The 19,988-nt window shown below is 45.5% G+C and overlaps 2 protein-coding genes across 7 annotated transcripts in view; one reads left to right on the forward strand and one right to left on the reverse strand.

The window, feature by feature from the left end:
• Positions 1-19,988, reverse strand: part of PDHX (pyruvate dehydrogenase complex component X) — a 1,431,343-nt gene that overhangs the window by 1,333,894 nt on the left and 77,461 nt on the right. The window lies entirely within an intron of this gene.
• Positions 9,557-19,988, forward strand: part of APIP (APAF1 interacting protein) — a 1,110,572-nt gene continuing 1,100,140 nt past the window's right edge. For 4 of the 6 annotated variants that reach the window (XM_069623365.1, XM_069623368.1, XM_069623366.1 and 1 more), the window contains exon 1: positions 9,599-9,857. In XM_069623365.1, the coding sequence (XP_069479466.1) occupies positions 9,741-9,857 (117 nt within the window). In that variant the 5' untranslated portion in view covers positions 9,599-9,740. Of the gene's footprint in view, positions 9,858-19,988 lie in introns of all 6 variants that reach the window. The other 2 variants (XM_069623369.1, XM_069623372.1) reach the window with 2 other exon arrangements.

Genomic DNA, 19,988 nt, shown 5'->3' on the forward strand with positions numbered 1-19,988 from the left:
ACCATGGGCCTGAACCAACTCAGGGGCTGGAATTAAGCCTAAATGCGTTGGGTCTACCACCAGACAGATCTGGGTATACGCACGCCCGCAAGTACTCAACAATGAGAGAGTCAGCTGCAGTGCGGAGCACCCAGACGGCAGAGGGATAGAAGCAGACAAACCAACCTGATCATTCGGTAATGGATACAAGAGAGGCAACAATGTACCTGGCATTGTGTGCGTGGAGCGGGCCTAAAAACTAACAACATAGGCTAGGAAAACGGCAGCCCGCCGGAGCCTGCGGAAAATAGACTGGGAGAGGAGGAATAAAGGGTGTTTCAACTGTCCGCAGAAGACTCCACTGTTGTGTTAATGAGACCACGGGCTGCTGTTGAGACACGCTGAGTGAAGGACCACGCAGCAGTAGGTCCAACGTACCTTCAAATACAAGTGCCCTTACGGATCGCTGCAGTCACCTGGAGAGAGTCATTGAGGCGACCACACACTGGAGCACCGCGAGCTGCACTACGCCTGTGCTTGTGGTAGAAATCCATGTGCATACAACGAGCTGTGCACATAGTTCCCACTAGCAAGCCTCCCTGAGAGGCGCATGCCTGCTCCGTGCACGCATGGCAGAAAAAAACAATGTATCCTTAGAAGAGCTGAACATTGATGTTATTTCGCCGGGTGCTTGGGCGGCCCAGAGAGGGCGCTGCCCCAAACCAAAGAGCGTAGGTGGACCGCACTGGAAGCGGGCCCGAGTGCACACTGGGCAACCGGAGGAACCACTGAGCAAACAGTATCTGTAAACGGGCACGGTAAAAGTCAACAAAAAAGAAACCCCCAAAAACAGAACAAACGGTCCCCAACTCGGGGATTGAGACCTATCACAAAGCAGCACCTGACACGTCTGCCTTACTCGTGTGAAGATGACATTTAACTTGCCCAAAGCCAAGGGGCAACAACCTACCCTAGAGGAGTTTTCTAAATCACCACCGGCAGAGGAAGGGGCCAAACGTAAGGGACAGCACATGCAACAGGAATTGAAGGCCTCGCTCAAGTGCAAAATTGACGCAGTAAGTGTGGACGTTAATCTACTGTGACAAAATGTTCGAGCGCTAGCCAAGCGCACAAGGAACTTGGAAAAGGAGGTACATGCCAACACAGGCACGTGCTCGACCAATGCCAAAAAGATCCATACGTTACAACAAGCAGAAATAATGTACGCATTGTGGGACTCCGGCAGGCGAGGAAGGATCGGACCCGACAAATTACGTTGAGAATATATTATTGCAAGAGATAACCAGCGGAGCAGTGAGCCAGGGGTTCGCAGTGAAACGAGCGCACAGAGCCTTGGTCAGAAAGCCGTCACCGGGAGCCCCCCCGCGGCCGGTCATTACTAAAATACTGAACTATAAAGACAGAGATCTTGGAACATTTCTGCAAAGGGGGGACAATAAGCAGAGCATCAGCAACCATCACGGCGTACCTGGCCTACACCCTCTTGGTGCAGAGACAGCGTATGAACTATGTGGCGGCCAAAAGGAGGCTGCGGGAGGCGTGCTACAGATACATGCTGTTGTATCCGGCAAAAATGAAAGTGCTCCATAAAAACGAGGCCCTTTTTTTGACTCACCAGAGGATGTGATGGCATGGCTGGATGCAAGGAACTGCCCGTCAGGCGGAGAGGGAGCTGGAGAAGTGAATCGGTGCCTTCGCAAGGCCGCACATGCGGACATATAAATCCTATGGAGATGAGTACAGCACGTATATATTGACTTTGGGACGATTATAATCGCACATTAGATCCGTACTCCCATTTGGGGAGTTGGGGAAGGGAAGGGTGGGGGATGGGAAGGGAGTTGGGGGATTTGCAGTGTTATTTGTTGGGAAACGAGCTTACACACATGCACGCCTGCGCTTAAAGCGGATGACAGGAAGGACAATGGAGGGGACTGGATATGGTCGAAATATGGAGGACCTTAAGATAGTTACCTGGAATGTCCGGGGGTTCAACAGTTACCTGAAGAGGAACACGATTATTATGTACTTAAGAAGGCAGAAAATAGATATAGCCCTAATACAGGAAACACGTCTCACGAAAGATAAACAAGAGGTGATAGAGGAAATGGAAGGGGACCATCATAGGTGCAACGTACTCGGTTTATGCCAGAGGGGTGATCACTTGGGTAGCACCACATGTCCCTTTCCAACTGCTACAGACCACAGTGGAGGCGGATGGGAGGATGGTGGTAATAAGGGGATTGATAGAAAATAGAGAAATATGCATTATCAATACATATGCCCCGAATCAAGACACAGTGGCTTACTTTAAGACCCTATATAGCTAAATGAACCCGTACCTGGTGGGGGAGGTGGGGTGGTGATATGGGGAGGCGACTAACTGCACGTTGGACCCAAGGGTGGTCAGACAGGAAATCAGACAAACCCACCCCCGCTGCCAAAACCCTAAAGACCCCGTTGATAGACCTCCGGCTAGAGGATATGTGGAGGTTACACCACCCACACGATACAGTATTCGCATTACTCTACCCACAAAACTTGTACACACGGTTAGACTATTTATTTGCCTCACAGGAGATGATGGCGGAAATAGTGCGATCAGAGTACAAAGCGAGGGTCCTTTCGGACCACTCGCCAGTGGTCCTAACATGGCAATATCTGCCTCCAGGGTTCGGATCCCAACGTGGCGACTCAGAGCTGAAGCATTGAAAGACACAGTGTTCAGGGAGGACCTGAGAGAAGAAATTATAGAATACTTTGGAAATAACACTGGGAGTGTTGAATCCGCTGGCACTCTATGGGAAGCATTTAAGGTGGTGATGAGAGGATCTGCTATAGCCAAATCCAAAGGGCTGCAGGGAGGTATACTAAGGGAACTGCAAAAGGCAGACACGAAACTAGAGACAGTTTTGGGTAAAGGAGCTAACTCCCGGGAAGATGCTGAAACCATAAGCCAATTGCAGCAGGAATGCGCATAGCACTGGGAGAGATTGTGCAATCTAAACTACAAGAAATACATAGAGAGGCAACATGCAGGGGGAGACAATCTGGGGAGATTGCTAGCATGGTTGTATAAAAGTGAGACCCCCCAGACCAACGATCAGAACAATAGTGGGGGAGAGTGGGCAAATATTGGATACCCAAGAATGCGTGAACGGAGAGTTCCTTGAATACTATAAACGATTGTACGGGGAAGAAGGAAGGAGTGAAAGTAGCGAGATAATGGAAACACTAGAGGATATTGGCCTGCCAAAAATAAGTGCTGAAGACCGAGAGGACCTAGATGCCCCAATTACATTGGAAGAATTAGAAGCGGTGGTTGAGCAACTACCCACCAGTAAGACCCCAGGAGCGGATGGACTCCCCAGTGAGTTCTACAAAATGTATAGGAAATAAGTGCTCCCCTCGCTGCCCGCAATGTTACATGAGGCATTTGAAACAGGAACACTACCAGAATCCCTGAGAGAGGCAATCATTATCCCACTCCCCAAACCCAATAAGCCAAGCACGGACTGCGGGTCGTATAGATCGCTGCCGATGCTGAACCAGGACAGCAAGATACTCACGGCTGTGTTGGCAAATAGAATGAGACAGGTTATAAGCAGATTAATACACCCTGATCAGTCCGGATAGGTCCCGTGTAGAAGCATACCGAACAACCTCACACGATTCCACCGGGTCATAGAGCACACAGTAGGAGACTCGTGCGAGATTGCAATTGTATCACTTGATGCAGTGAAGGCCAGGGCCTTGGCTGATGGCAGCTCTAAGAAAATATGGGATGGGGTCTGGGTACCATAAGAGGGTGAAATTACTGTACAGTTCACCGCTTGCCAGAGTTAAGACGGGAGCGATCATCTCGGAGAGGTGGCAACTTATTAAGGGCACCAGACAAGGATGCCCTTGGTCCACCGATGTTGTACATCCTAGCATTGGAACCCTCGATGATCTACTTGAGACAGCAATACGAGGAAGTCAGGATTTACACAAAAGGGGATCACACTTAATCTCATTATATGCAGATGACATGCTACTATACTTGAGATACCCTGAGGAAAATCTTCAATACATTCTAGAATTAATGGAGCGATTTGCGTTGTTCTCTGACATTGCAGTTAATCCTAAGAAATTGTGTATATTCCCCCTGGGGAGGTATCTAGGGGTCCCGCGGGAACAACTGCCAGTCTTACAAATACCATGGCAGACCAGCACTTTCAGATACCTGGGGATTGACATTTGTCACACAGTGGAAGCAGAATATAAACACAACACTGAGAAAGCGGTAGCGAACATTGAAAATAGCATGAGGTTCTGGACTAATCTCCCATTGGCCAAGATGGGAAGGGGGGCGCTGTTGAAGATGGTGGTGTTGCCTAGGCTACTACATTTTTTTGGGAACATACCATACATGATACCAAAGCGTTTGTCAAAATTCAGAGCATATGCAGGGGCTTTATTTGGCATGGAACTAGGAACAGAATTGCCCTATATAAGTTGCAGAACAAGTATGATAAAGGGGGTATAACATTGCCTAATTTTGAGATCTATTACTTGGCCAGTCAACTGCAATATGTGGTCAAATGGTTAACAGAAGACTCGACATCAGAGTCCAAACTGTTGAGATCGGAGTGTGCCCCGTTTTTTCTGAAAGAAGTGATATGGCTGCCCAAATCTGACCTAAAAGGGTGCCCGGGATGTTGTGATTGGGATGGAAGATATGGCGTAAAGCTGGTCAGGTCATGGAGAACCCAACCCTGTGTTCTCTGCAAGTGGCATTGACCGGAGGAGACGTGCAACTAAGGAAGCAGATTCGTAGGCATTGGGAACCGCTGGGGCTAGCAACGTTGGGAGACATGGGAAGTAAAGGAATTCAGGGTGCTGGCAGAGGAAACGGGCCTACACGTAGGGCAGTAGATTACTTATACTAGAATGGTACGGCGGATCAGAGAGGCATGGTCTGAAATAATACTGGAAGATAAAGCTGACAGCCATAGAAACGATATATGATATAGCAGAGGGAGGGCATGAAGTTTCTCGAATCTATGAGCTGCTGATGTCCAGGGTGGGAAAGGAAGTGGCCCAATTAAGACGAGATTGGGAAGAGGAAGCCGGGGAATGCATGAGCGACGGGCTATGGGAGAGGGCTCAAGAGTACCATAAAAAAGTGTCTAGGAATGCGAGGCTACAAAAAGTACAGCTATACGTAACCCACAGGGCATACATGACCCCCCCAGAGGATACCTCAAATTAAGAACGGTGGACCACAAACATGCCCCAAATGCAGGGAAGAAAACGCAGGGATGACACATGTTTTGGGTACGTCCAGAAATTGTGAAGTTCTGGGGAGAAGTAGCCCAACGATTACTTGAGAAAGGGATCAAGCTAAACGTGCAATCAGTGTGGGCATGCATGGTAGGGGGGTTCCCTAGTAAGCGCCAATTTAAACCTGTGAGCAAGCTTAAAGGACATGGCATATATACTTGCCAAGCGCAGAATTGCCATGGGGTGGAAAGCACGCAACAGACCGAAAGTAGAAGTTTGGTGGAGTGACCTCCAGAAATGGGCTGAAGCCGAAAAGGCAGTGTGGCATGAAGCGGGCAGTAGGGGAGAGGAGTAGGAAGCAGAAACCCTGACGGCCTGGAAACACTTAGTGGCCACATTGTATGGGTCCACCCAGGACTACTTAAGCGACCAGGAAACTTTTGAAAATACAGAAGGGGAGGTACCCCCGGAGGAAAGAGAAGCAGAATGCGAAGTGGAGTAGGCTCGAGTTGGGGGGAGGGTAAGGGGTAAGCGGTAGCTATTTAACAATATATACATGATGCTACAGTATTATGATAACTACTGCTGGTTTTGTTGAATGTTGTAAAAACCAATAAAAATGATTTTTTTTTAAAACAATTTTTCTTTGCGAGGAACTTTTATTAAATTTTACTAATTGCCAACTGTTGGATTTAGACCTAGAAGAGATTCCTGGGACAACCACAGACACTTTTGGAAAGAGCCAAACCAGAGACACTTTTTAGGGGAGAAACTAAGAGGGAAAGATACTCCACCTAATTTGTTACATTTTGTTGTGGTACGGGTAGTTTAGTAGGTAGGTTTGAACCGAGGACTGCTTTTGATTTTGATATCGAGCACCTTAGTTTAGTTAGGAAGGGAACTCCCTGAAGCAATAGGGTTAGTACAGCCTTTTACTTTTAAATTGAATAAAACTACATCTAGCTATGTCCTCAGGTCAGAATCCTCCTTGTGGCTCGCTACAGGTCCCTAATTGGTGAGAGGGAGATTCAATGGCCTTGCAACAAAGTGGAGCGTAACTATAAACAACTAAATATAAAAAAGTAGTTCTCTTGCAGCCAGTCCCAATCTCCTACCAAATATGTTTTTAAGCAGTCTCCAAAGCTTTGGTCCAGAATTTTGTTTTTCTTGTTTAAGGACATGATCTAGCGACAGCAGACTCCCAAAACCTGGAAAAATGCCTATGTAGAACCCATTTTTAAAAAAAATGTTAATAGAGTGTCCCCTTGTAACTATCACCCTATCACGCTGATAGGCGCAGACTAACTGTTGACAGGTCTTCTCTTACAAAAAGTTTAAGAATGGGCCTTGAGAGATCAAATCCTATGTAAATATCAGACAGGATTCAGGCGATCAGTAGGCACGGTTTGCAATGGGTATCTTATGGGTTGTATTCAGAAACTACCCTGGGGAGATCATGCAGTGTTCGAAACTGAGGGGAGCTAGTAGCCATTTAGCTCCTGCTTGTAGCCTAGAAGAGCCTAGTTTCTTGACATCAGCAGGAACCCGGAGCTACTTTTGGCTCCACAGGCCAACTGATGCAGAACAACCAGAACCATGTGAATTTAACTCTGTGCATTTCAGACAATCTTTAAATAAACATTAGGACACACCTATACACCATTTAAAGCAGAAGGGGCTTAAATAATGGACTCATATTTGTGCATATTATGTGGACGTTAGATTTGCTGAAAGCTATGTGTTAGCTCCTTGTCCCTACAAGGTAGCTCCTGTTCACTGGTTAGTGCTGAATTCCCAGGAGCTACTTTTAGCTCCTGCTTATCCAATCTCAAATTCGACCCCGGTCATGATATGCCAACTTGTGTGGTATAATTTGGTCTGCCCACAGCTTTGGACTTGGTGGATCAATCTGTCCTATGCAACAATGGGGTCTTCCACCGGGCCCATTAGCTATTTTGCATGAAAATATCACAAATTAGGTGAGGCTCAGTTGTGATGGGGTGTGTGTGATCCGGGAGGGTGGTAACACGAAATGTCCTATGGCATGGGTGCATTCTGGCCCCCTGTCTTTTCAATGTATATATCGCTGAAATAGGGGTTTGAACAAGGAATCTTACACCAAAAATTGGCAATATTTGTTTGTCATGGTTGTCTTATGCCGACGATTTCTTCCTCCTGGACAATGCTCCTAGGGGCTTCAACGACTTATAAATGCCTTTGCTCTCTACATGAATGATAATGGTCTAAAAATGTATCCAAGTAAGATCCAGGTCATGCAAAAACAAGATATGCAACTATGCACGGCATAAAAAGGACATTAGGTTGTCATCAACTGACATTTTCAAATACCTGGGTTTCTATGTTACTGCTTGCCCAAAAAATATGTTTCATAGGGATAAGCTGAAGAGGAACGCCCGACTCCTGGGTGCGCAAATGGGCAAGATAAACATTGAATACACCAGTTTCTCCATGATCCCAGTTATAAACTTTTACCTGGGGAAGGTTCTTCCAAAGTTATTATACAGCATGGAGCTGGCCACACTTTGGGTACTGGAATAAACGGACCAATATGAAGCGATTCTGTGGTGGGGAGTTCTATATTGTTTATATGCCTGAGTACCGATCGTAGCGATCGGTTATGAATTTGGTTTACAATCTCTCCATAGCCGTATTAAAATGGAAGAAACAATTATTTTGGAAGTTTCTTACATCACCTGCAATTGTGCTCTATTCAGAGATGGGCTTTTCTGAATTAGCCAGCACCCAATCACCGTTGAATGAGTTCACTGTATGGCTCTTAGTGGACCTAGATATGTCTGTGGAACATTAATCGAAGAACCGGCTAAAATAAAAACTATAGTTTTATTGTCAGATTGGATAAAAGCTGGTGAGATTACCAGGAAATTTCGTCTGTATGGTCGTCTGGGAAAGGCTTATAAAAAAGGTGTGGAGTCCCAAAACCCTATTTGAAGGTTTTTCCAGACAGACAATTTTATGAGGTTCCGTTATGTTTTACAGACCAATTACATTGTGTGTATATGAAAAGGAATTCCCCTTGAATTGGTTCACTGCAGATATTGTAATATTCTAGAGAACATTTGGTTCCACTTGCTGCTAAAATGTCCCGCTTTATTGCAGTTGCAAGTGTTTTACTTTTCTAAATTCATTTTAAATCCGGCATGCATCGATCCAGAAGCATTGTTGGTAATTATGTTGGGAGGACACCAAACTGCAATGTCTTTTGCTGTCCTGATATTTTTAAAAGCATGCCATTTATCTTAAACTGTATTTGGTATTAAATTGTTTAATGATATTTTAAGATTGTTCTCAGGAAAAAGTCTTTGTTACATTGAAATTATATAGGTCTTCTTTTAGCTTTTTATGGGCTGAGAAAGGAAGTTTTAGGTTGTGATGTATAAATGTTGTATGTTTTAATTGCAAAGGTTTGTTGTAAACTATAAGCAATTAAATAAATAAATAAAAATGAACACCTATCTAAGTTCCCATAAAGATGGCAGAGGTTCTGGGTGACTCGCCCCTCCCACCCCTTTTTTTGTAAAACATGGAATAACTTTCTGCGGGTGTGTCCCAAAATTTTATACCATGGTTCCTTTCGGAGTCTTGGATTCAGTGAGGGCTTTGAACGTTGGTTCTCCGATGCCAAAGAGAAAACAGTCTTCCCAGATCAGAAGCAGGAAGACACTAGTGAGGTAGTAGGAGTAGGAAGATCCGAGTTCTCTGCCCAAAAATAAATTGGGCATGCATCTAAAGCCTGCAAGGAAACTGTTGGCCAGAAAAAACAATGACTATATTTATGCCTGTGCAGAGGCAGCTCTCATACGGCAGGGGGGACTCGGGCAAACTGAATAGAGATTTTAGGTGCCCACATGTTTACATGGGGGCTACAGAAGTAAGCACTCTGAAGCAGCTTTTTGCATTGTGGCATAATAGAGAAATCCAATATTAATATAAATTCAAGTGCTGCCAATGCACAACTCAGTAACTACCTAAAATGTGAATGCTATTGAAATGTTGGTGATGGCAAACAGAATGCAGCGATTTCGCTACAATACATTTGCAGGAAACACTGAAGCACTCATTTATACCATTGTTACTATTTAAAATCCCCCTGTTAAGAATGTGCTGTTTGTGCCCCATAAGAAGTAGACCTTCTCCTTGAGAAGGTAGGCAACAGTACAATCAAAATCCATTGCATAGTTGACCCGACTCAACTCCTGAGAAGAGCACTTCATCATATAGCATCACAGTGACTCCAACACATTGTGACATCAGAACATCAGCAACTACAGTAGGGCAGGAGACAAGAATGGAAAAACAGTAGAGTTCTGACATTCAACCATCGAAGATGTAAGCTTCAGGTGTCCGTTCTTAAGATCATTACGGCAGACTTGCTCTAGAACAACTAGCCTACCATCTGATTTTCAAGTAAAACAGAAGCAAATGTTTACCCAACAATGGCATCGAAACATCATCTTCAATGTTCAAATGAAACGGAAAACGTGTCGAAAAGAACAAAACGCAATTCAGCTACTTCAGAATCTGCTGGGATAAGCTGCTGCTCAAGGGAAGAGGTACTTTAATTATTACCAGAAGGTATTTGTGAAGTAACACCTAAAATACTTATGAGCAGTTTGGTTAACTTATTTTCACTCCTAGTTCTCAATTCCACAAAAAAGTAGAGAATGACTATGATTGAAAAACATTTTATTAGAAAAGAGGGCGGTGTTGAAAAAAGAAATAGGAGTTATGAGATATTTTAAAGAGCTAGAAATACAGTTTTTGCAGGTGGAAACTGCCATGTAATATGCAAGTACCTCATGTTGTACAGATGAACAATGAAAGAGCTTCGAAGTACTGCAAACTTGCCTTTTGGTAAAAAGCCTTGATTTGTTATTTAGGAATCCCTTCACTATAACAAAACAAATAGTGCACTGAAAAAGTTAGCGAAAAATATTAACTGTTGATTATTTTTTAAAAGGACAGTCCAGCCTACAAAACAATAAGTTACTGAGATAATAAACCAAACGCAGGAAGACAAGGCATTTTACAGGTGTATCATAGATAATGTGTTCTTGCAGAAGCCTAAATGGTAATCTGTAAACACCCTGGTGTTTAAATAATAGCACCTATTTTAAGGATAGAAACAATGTAGCTAGTAAAGAACACCTAAATCAATTACCTCCTATAGAATGAACTAGGAGATTTCACTCATGGCTAGTATAAAAGTGACACTAGGCTGTAACAAAATATATTATACTGTGTACATTTGCTCAAAAGAGTCTGGGGAAGCAACTTTGCTTTCTATTCAATTTGTAGAAAGCTTTGTAAAATTGGATGTGGGCAATTGGCAATTTAAGTGCAAAGTAAAATGTACCCAACACAAATGTAGTTGGTGAAAAAGTTGCGGTGAAAATACCTCTGCAGTAAAAAGTTGCCAAGCAAAAAGTAGTCAAAAATGCAGCCAAAACATACCCGAAAAACTAGTGCTTTTGGGGTAATTGTTAGGGTCAAGAAGGGTTTAGTTGGCTTGTGATTGCCTGGTTTGGGGTAAGGATAGGGGCTAGGGTTAAATATGGTGGGGTTTGGTTAGTGGCAGGGGTAGATTAAGTGTCAGGGTACGTTGTGTAACTTGCACATCCAGGAGGTTTAACCCTGGGCCCGAGACGGACATAGCCCAGCAAGGGAGGTTGTCGTGCTGCGGGTGTTGGTGGCACTACAGTGGAGTGTCTCAAAGACTTTGCCCAGGCGGAGGAGTGCAGCGGTGCCTGACGGTGCCGGTGTGCTGCAGGAAGGAACGAGTTGAGGAGTCAGAAATGAGAGTCGGACACATAGCAGTCATAATTTAGGTTAAAAACTGTCCAGCATCCAAACTTCTATTCTGACCCTCACACTAAAACTAAACTCAAAGGTGAAAAGGGGAACATGTCTTTAACCTTCAGTGGTATGGAAAAGTGTTCATAAAGGAAAAATAACAATCAAAAGACTACAAAGGGTAGTTCCCTTCCCCTGGATTCTTCTTTTACTCCTCTTTAGGGGAGTTCACATCCTGTGCTTCGCTTGGCAGAGTATAATACTTGCACAAAAAACTGTCTTGTTTCACCATCTTGGTTTCTCTCAAAAACAGTCCTTTGGGTCTCTTTGCCAATCACAACACTTTACAATTGCAACTTCTCTACAACCAATTCCTTGAGTCTTCCTGTGCCAAGGATACCATTTACATACCGAACTTTGTTCGGTTGTCACAAAGTTTGTTTCTTTCAGAACTGTTCCTTGGGGTCTCTCTTGTCCAAGTGGAATACTTGCATGATGCAGACCTTGGTTTGCTTCACAATGTTGGCTTCTTTCCAAACAGTTAATTATTTCACACAATCCTTTTCCCAATTGCCTGGTACACTTCCCTACCAGGACGTTTGTAAATTCTCTTGCCAGGACTTATGCTTTCCACACTTGAGATTGCCTCGTATACTCTCCTGCCAGAACTTCTGCTTATTTGGGTCTTCCACCATCTCCAAAAGTTGATTATGTATTAGATTTGATAATGTATCCTACCGAAATATTATCCTTGTTCCACTTGCTTCGTATCAGCACGGTGTACATTTACACATTAGAAAAGGGTTTGTGTCTCTCTGCTCCATACAGGGAGAGGCAACGTTCTCTCGCCAGTCACCACAGCAGCTTTCCCTCGTTCTCAGTTTGGGCTGCTTGAATTTCCTGGGCACAGGTGCGTGTCCGGGACCACGAAAACGCTCACTAGGCTGAAAGTCTTTCCTATTCCACATTGCTCGATTTCTCTTCTTCCTCATCTCAGTACTTGACCAACTCTGGGAATAGAAGTCAATTTAGGGATTTTGAAACAGCAAAAAAGGTTCTGAGATTTAGTCAAAGGGGTTTCCCTGCTCTTAATGGGAAAGTGAGGGTAAACATGGCAATAAGCCATGAGTATTTCGGGCATGGCGTAGTTCTTCTAAGGAATTTATGGAGTATATCATGTCTCCCCAGGTGGAGTCCCATCATCACCCCGGAGGCCGTCTCCTCCAATGTGATCCTCCCTCATACTGCCGCCACCAGGATCAGGTAGCGGCTGCTATCCCCCGGCCACATGAGAGGAGGTGACCGCCGAGAGATCAGGGATGACTCTACCGGATTCATCACAGTTTGACAAACGTAATTCACGCACCTCTTTTAAAATTGCTTACAGCATCAATCATATAATCGTGAACAGTTAGTCTGCAAACAAATAAATGCCATCATTGAATGTTATTTACTCCACTTTGTTTGATTAAATGTTTCAGCCAGTTGCTTCTCAATTCCAAATCAAGTGGACAAATAAACATAAAGCGGACAAGATCTCTCAGGACAGGCATATAGCATCTATTTGAACCATGCAGATGCCATGAGCACTTAACTACACCCAGAGGAAATATCAGGGAATATTCCCAGCCAGAACCTAATATGTAAAAATACTTCACAAAAAAGGCTTACTTTGTCAAGTTATTTTTTGAAACCCTCATGAAGCTTAATTTCCAAATACTGCATGACACACACACACACAGCCCCATGCCTTTGCTAGCATATACTGTGGGGCCCGTCATCAAAGTCTTCCATTACGATCAGTTTATGCCCATTATTAACCATGTTGGTGCCACAGTGGCTCCAGACCTAAACAAAATGGAGCCAAGAATAACATGAAGAGAAGGAAAGAACATCAGTAAGTGCATCTTAGTAAACTTTACGATGTTGTGAAAGCCATTATTTTAGCCAGTAAATCACAGCATTCAATTCAGCTTCATACTCTGAATCCTCACATCAGACCTTTAGCTACAGGAAAGCACTACATGTGGAGGAAGGAAGAGCCAGAAGCGATTTAAACGATTTCAAATTTTTTCACCAGACCGCATGAACTTGCAGAGACAAACAATGGTCCCACAGGCCTCAGCTCTGTAAACCTCTAAGGTAGCAGGAATTGTATCCTTTTTTAAAACTCTAAAGTAGTACTCCACGCCTACTGGTTAACAGATTGCTCATTAGTTGGGGAGACCATAATTAATTACAGGAAAATGTGCCCCCCCCCCACGTTATCGAATACCTCCACTATTTGTTAACTAACCCCATCTCAGGTTACATTGGCTTTTTCCGGTTGGGGCAAGCCATGTATACCGTTTTAGCAGTATTCTTCTTTCTGGAGCCTTACTTTACTTACCACAAGGTTCTAAACCGATCTAGTTTTTGTAGACCTTCAGAGGTTTTTGTCATAGAAACGTTGTCCGCGAAGCGTATCCCTAAACAAAGCCCATTCAAATAAGATGCATCAGCACTAGGTGCAGAAATCTTACTAGCTGTGCTGTTAATAAAAATGTATAAACAGCAATGAGACAAAACACAGCCTTTGGAATGCCCTTAGAGACTTTAAAAGGTCTGGTGGTCTCCCCCACAAGGACCCACCTGCAGGATGTTGGTATAAATTATAAATCAGCACAAGTAGCTGAGCAGCGACACCCATATAAAAAGGTCTGCTATACTTTCCCAATGGCTTTGCAAATGCCAGGTTGAATGCGAGAGAAAACTTAATTTTCAGTACAGTAATCATGCAATCTTTTTAAAATTACCTCCCCAAACAATTTGCCAATGCCATGAATAGGAGAAAAGGGGTGGTGGCTAACTGGATTGTGTTGTAGCTTAGTGATGGTTCGTGAGTGTGCGTGCACCCTATTTGTTCCATAGAATGTTTTGGTTTGGGTTCTGTGCTGACGGTTGTTGCAGAATAAACCGTGGGGTGCCACAACATTCTTACCTTGGTGTGCCTCTCCTGCTTTGGGGGAAAAATACTACACATTTTGGCAATGAACTGGCTCATCAGCACCCAACGGAAGCGGACCGAGCAGTGTGTATCCTGGGGCACCCTCTGCGCCATCAGACCTGCTGATCTGGGGGTTGGTTTTTTTAAAAGAGGTCATGCAACACCAGTCTTGAGGGTGTTCATGAATTACGCTTCTGTGAGGGAGGCATTAATAATGCCAAGGAGTGAGTTGAGCACTGGGCCCATCACTAGTCTAATGATGGAGGCCGGGATGATATTGTCAGAGTAAGAAGCAGGTTTGAGGGAAGCAATCATTTTTAGGCGATCCGGCCAGAGAGAGGAGAGAACTCGGTCCAGAGGGGCTGTGTGCATGCTAGAGTGCAGGGGGCGCTAATGCTGTGGGAGGTTGACTCGATGGTCTCTCAGATTATGTCTATTTTTTCTATTAAAAAGTGGGTTGATTCCATCCCATTTGTTCAGAGTTCCTGGTACCCAAAGGTCGGGTGAGGGTTTGGTACAATGCTTTGCTACTTCAAAGAGTGTTTTGCTCCGGTTAGAGGCTGCCACAAAGTTGGTGGAGTAGTAGGCATCTTTGGCCTCGGTAATCAGAATCCTACAGTTGAAACAGAGTTTTGGGGTAGATGAGGTCTCCAAGGTTACATTTATTGTGCCACAATTTCTCTAGGGCTATGACTGTTTGTTGGAGGAGAGCTCATGGGTGTTTTGAAGGAGGGGCCCACCTAGATCAAGAAACTGCCCACTCGATGAGCCCCAACCTCTCTTTTGGGATGGGAGGGAAAAAGAAGAAATAAAATGGTTTAATTGGAGAAATCAAAGACCAGGGACCTCCTTACGAGTTCAGCGGTAGCCTTTCCAGTAAAATCGGCAGGCTTCCGCCGGACTCGTGCATTTTACCAGCGCCTGGCTCCATGTAAACACCAGGGGGATTATGACCCTGCTGTTCCTGGAAGTCAGGCGCCGGAAAAATGTAAATCCCCATTCCCATTCGGGTCCCATAGGACTCAATGTGAATGGAGATAAGGGAAGCGCCGGCACCATTAATAATGGTGCCGGTGCTTCCCGGAAAGTCTGTGAGCGGGTGAAGTCCCGCCCGCCAGGTCTAACCTGGTGGGAGGGACGGCACCTGCCCACAGACTCGTAGGGTGCCGGTCCGGTAACAACGGTGCCGGTATGCTTACCAACGCCAGCGCGGGAGAGCGCACCCGGATCAGCCAGTCGTCCAGGTAGAGGTAGACGTGAATCCCCCCCACATCCTCTGAGGTACGCTGCCACCACCACCATGAGCTTGGTGAAGCCCCTTGCCCGGAGGGCAATCCGAACAGCAGGACCCGAAACAAAGTGCGAGTCTCCAGCCGCAAACCTCAGGTACTTCCTGATCGCGGGATGGATCGGCACATGGAAGTAAGCATCCTTGAGGTCCCGAGACACCAACCAATCCTGAAGTTGACGGGCCTGGAGGACTTGAGAAAGAGTGACTATCTTGAACTTGTCCTTCCTGAGAAGTGTGTTCAACCAACGCAAGTCCATGATGGGTCTCAATCCCCAGTCTTTCTTTGGGATAAAAAAATAAGGGTAATACCATCCCTTGTTCCTCTCCGCTACAGGCACCAGTTCTATGGCGCCTTTCTCCAGCAGGGACAAGATTTCCTGCGCAAGGAACGGATCCAGACTCTGGATTGTCGTGGGGCTGCCAAAGGGAGGGAAGGCAGAAGCCGTGGGCAATGGTATCTAGAACCCACACATCTGAAGTAATGGCCCGCCATTCTTCGAGATGCTGAAAAAGTCTGCCCCCAACCAGTAAACCATGGGACATGGGCCTCACGACTGTTTGGAAGCGGCTGCGGCAGTGCCGGAAGGCAAAGAGGCAGCTGCCTGAGCGGCTTTGGCACAACGATTTCCCCTGACCACCACAGGTACTTTTTCGCTGGCCCCTTTGACTGGCAGCCCCTCTCGTTCTACCAAAAGAAGAGTAGAAACGAAAGGAACCTCCCCTCCACTGCTGTCTGCTAGGACGAAAAGGCGCAGGTTGGCGCACCGCAGCGCTTAAAGATTTCGCCGCAGCTTTTGAGGTCTGCAACCTCTCAAGGCTCTCGTCAGCCTTGCTGCCAAATAAATATGCACCATCAAAGGGTATGTTCAGAAGACTGTTCTACACATCCGGAGCAAACAACGACTTCCGCAACCACGCAAATCTGCATATAACGGTGCTCGCAGTCATGCACCGGCTCACATGGTCAGCCGTATCCAAACCCGACTGAAGGGCCTCCCACATGGCATCCTTTCCATCCTGCACAATAGCAAGGAAACCATTCCTTTTTTCCCCCCTCAGGAATACGCTCAGCCACAAAAGATACACAATGCCATAGAGTGTGTGTAAACTTTGCCAAGGCACACGTGGAGTTGGCCGATATCAAGGCCATGCTCCCAGCAGAAAACACCTTCCGTGCCCAACCGTCGAAGCGCTTGTCGTCCCTATCCGGAGGGATGGAAGGGTATGCCGCCTGCCTCGAAGTGACCAGAGCCGCCAGAACCACCAAACTCTCAGGAGTGGGGTGAGTAGATAAATAGCTGGGGGAAGGGCAATATTTCTTGGTCAATTACTTATTAACAGTTGGAAGAGAATCCGGGGACTGCCAAGCAGCTGCCACCCTTTTCTGCAAGGAAGGATGAAAAGGCAGAACCGGGTCAGAAGACGGACCCGGATCTAAAATGTCCATCAGATCGTCCTGAACAAAGTCTTCAGGAGGACTGGACAAGCCCAGGTACTCCAAGACCCGTGACATGAGCCTTCTGTACGAAGACTCCGTATGAGCCCCGGGCTCAGATCTACCAAAGTCCACTTTCGGGGAAGTGTCCAAACCACTGGCATCATGGAGGGACTGTAAACTCCTCCAGCTGACAGTCACCAGAAAATTGTGGAGCCTCATCCAGTTCACCAGGGTCCTCAAACTCGGACCTCTCCTCCTCTTCGTAAATGTCAGCCAGAGGGAGGTGAAACCCAGGTCTGGTGACAGAAGAGGGCCTGGAGTCTACAACTGGCCTCACAGACTTCGACGTAGCCTTCCTCGGAGGATCCACGATGTCCGGGAAAGGCACACTCCAAGAAAAAAATCCCCAAAGGTGCCGAAATCATCGAAGGCTTTGACATAGAGAGCGTTGCCAACCTCGATGTCGGGAGCGCCGAAGGCTTCGGCGTCGACACAGGTGCTGATGGCACCGTGGGCTGGTAGGATGGCAAAGCATCAACGTCTGACGCCGACATTGATCCCTCCATAGGTAGCTGCGGTCTCGCTGGGGATGAGGACCAAGACCTAGAAACACGTCTCTTGCGACCTTTCGATTCTTTGTCTGTACGGGACCTCGACGGCTCCCGATGTGTGTCACGTCGCGAACCCAAGCCTGAAGGCGTGCGAGCCACGGAACAAGACCGATCCTGGCCAGCTTCGTCAGAAGGAGAGACCGGACCCGTGTCCTGCGATTGAAAAATCGCCATCATGGATTTCTTAAACGCCGCCTATTCCTCCTGAGTCAAGGACTTTGTAGGGCACGTGACCTTCCTCGAGGCACCATCCTCCGAGGAGGACAGGGAAGGCGACTGGTGACGGCGCTTCCTCGAGTGCCGGGACGAGGAAGACGAGTGGCGGGTACCACTCCGGGACCGAGATCCCCGGGATTCCTTCCAACATTTTGAGCAGTCGCCGGTGTCGTGCGGCTCGCTCAGGCACCACAAACAAATGCGGTGGGGGGGGGGGTCGGTGAGCAACATCTTTGACTTGCAGTCCCGGCAGGTCTTAAAGCCAGACCGCAGAGTCAGAGGGGTCGAAGAGAAAGACATCTTGTAGGAAGAAAACACACAAGGTGCGCCGAGTCTCACGAAGTTAACACGTTCGCAGAAAAAACGGAACTGAGGCTACAGGCGCCGTGCATCCTATTTATAACATCCTGCGACATCGCCCTCAACGGAGGCCTTCGAGGGACGCCATCGACGAAGGACGCCCTCTGCCGAAAAAGTTTCCGAAGTGCACAGCTGTGGACATTATATGTCAAAGATGTGGAAAGCGTTGGAGGACACAATCCATTCCAAAATGTACTTTTTATGTCTGGTTAGTGGCTTTCAATTTTGACCCTTGTTATAAGCAAAACAAAAAAGTATTTCATACTAAAAGTAATTGCTAAGAATCTTAAAAAAGCATCACAATTATTCATCCCCACTAATTGTTTCAATGTATTTTTTACTGAATAAATTACATTGAAAAAACTCATCTAGATATATTGGGGGGTAAGTGCATAAAAGGGGTCGGAAGAGGTAGGGCAAGGGAGATAAATATAGGGCCGGTTGGGGATTGGGAACCCCCCCTCCTACCACCAGATATAAAAAAAAAATGCAATGAATTTTATTTCGATGTCATGTTTTTTATACAAATTATGTTCATAATAGGGGATACTCCGTTGATATATGTGGTCATGACATTTTTGGTGCTAGTACTGGAATTGTAAACTTTCTTTATATTATTGTGTTAGGACTGTTTTGTTGCCTACTTTTATGTATAGTTTTATTGGATGAAACCGTTTTAGTTGTATTTGTATTTTAAACTGTGATAGAAATCATGGATATGAATTATGAAAAGGTTTGTAATAAACCAAACTTGAATTAAAAAATAGATACAAATTACATTTTAAAAAAACTCATGTCGGCCAAAGGGCTAAAGAACACTTAAAAAAGGTAAGCCCTCAACTGACCTCTGTTTGGTCTGTATGCTAGAGTTACAAATCCCGACAAGGCCTACTCAGACCTTCTTGCTTCTCAGGTTGATATTCGGAGTACCATTAAATTGGGTTAAATCCATCTTTACAGTGCATTGAAACAAGAGAAAGTATTTTATGAAAAAAATGAAATTGTTATAGTAAACCACGGTTAATAAACATGAAAAAAGATGAAGAGGTATTACAATGCACAAGTCTCCAGACAATGGCTGCCATTATACAATCTGCAAAAGGGGGAGTGTGGAGGAATTCCACACACCACTGCCCTCAGTCATACAATTAGCTCAGCAGCAAACTCAAATGCTGGCTTCTTACCTCGGAAATCGAACTGTTCATACCAAAAACACCATAAGGACTACACTGCAGTAGCAGTTATGGTCACAAGGTATTTATTCAGGATCCCAACACCACAGCAGTGCCTAGCATAGTAAGGGCACATGCCATTTGAATGGTTTTCCATGCCACATAACCTGCAGGTTCCCCTCACAACATCCTAACACAAACCCTTCAAGAGACTAAAAAGGAAAACACTCCCTCCAACAATGCCCTTCTTTGACAATAATAGTTTTTAGTAACAGAAAGATCTTTCATGATAGTAGCCTCTCCATAACCCCGACTTCAGTTACTTGGAAAACAGGTTGACAGGAACCACTAGAAACTGGTTTCCATCACCACAAATCTCATACCTGTTGCAACACATTCATACTTAGGTTTTCCATGACCTTAAGCATGAACTCTTATTGCTGTTGGCACATGTAGGACAATCCAACACACACGTATTTTCACTGTGAAGTCTATTGCAAGCCACCAGTAATGATCCAAAGCTCTCCTTTTGGGAAGAGTAAGACTGATATGGTTTTCATGTGCCATTCACCATATCCTGTCCCGGTGACCTTTAGGTGGCATCTAATCAACCCTCAGCAATAGTGAATCTTCCAATGTTAACTCATTGCGAACGTCCCATAATCCAATGTACTACTTCCTCATGCTCTGTTTGGTAAGTGTCCAGAAATGATGGTTGGATAGTCACAGCCGAGACACCAGGGCATGTTTTTCAACACTGGTTGATTGGTAATGTCTCAACACAGTGTGGTCTAAAAGTGGAAAAGGTTCATCAGTC

Source organism: Ambystoma mexicanum, chromosome 11 (genome assembly GCF_040938575.1).
Source record: "Ambystoma mexicanum isolate Mex_15411 chromosome 11, UKY_AmexF1_1, whole genome shotgun sequence".
In the NCBI taxonomy this organism is placed as follows: Eukaryota; Metazoa; Chordata; class Amphibia; order Caudata; family Ambystomatidae; genus Ambystoma; species Ambystoma mexicanum.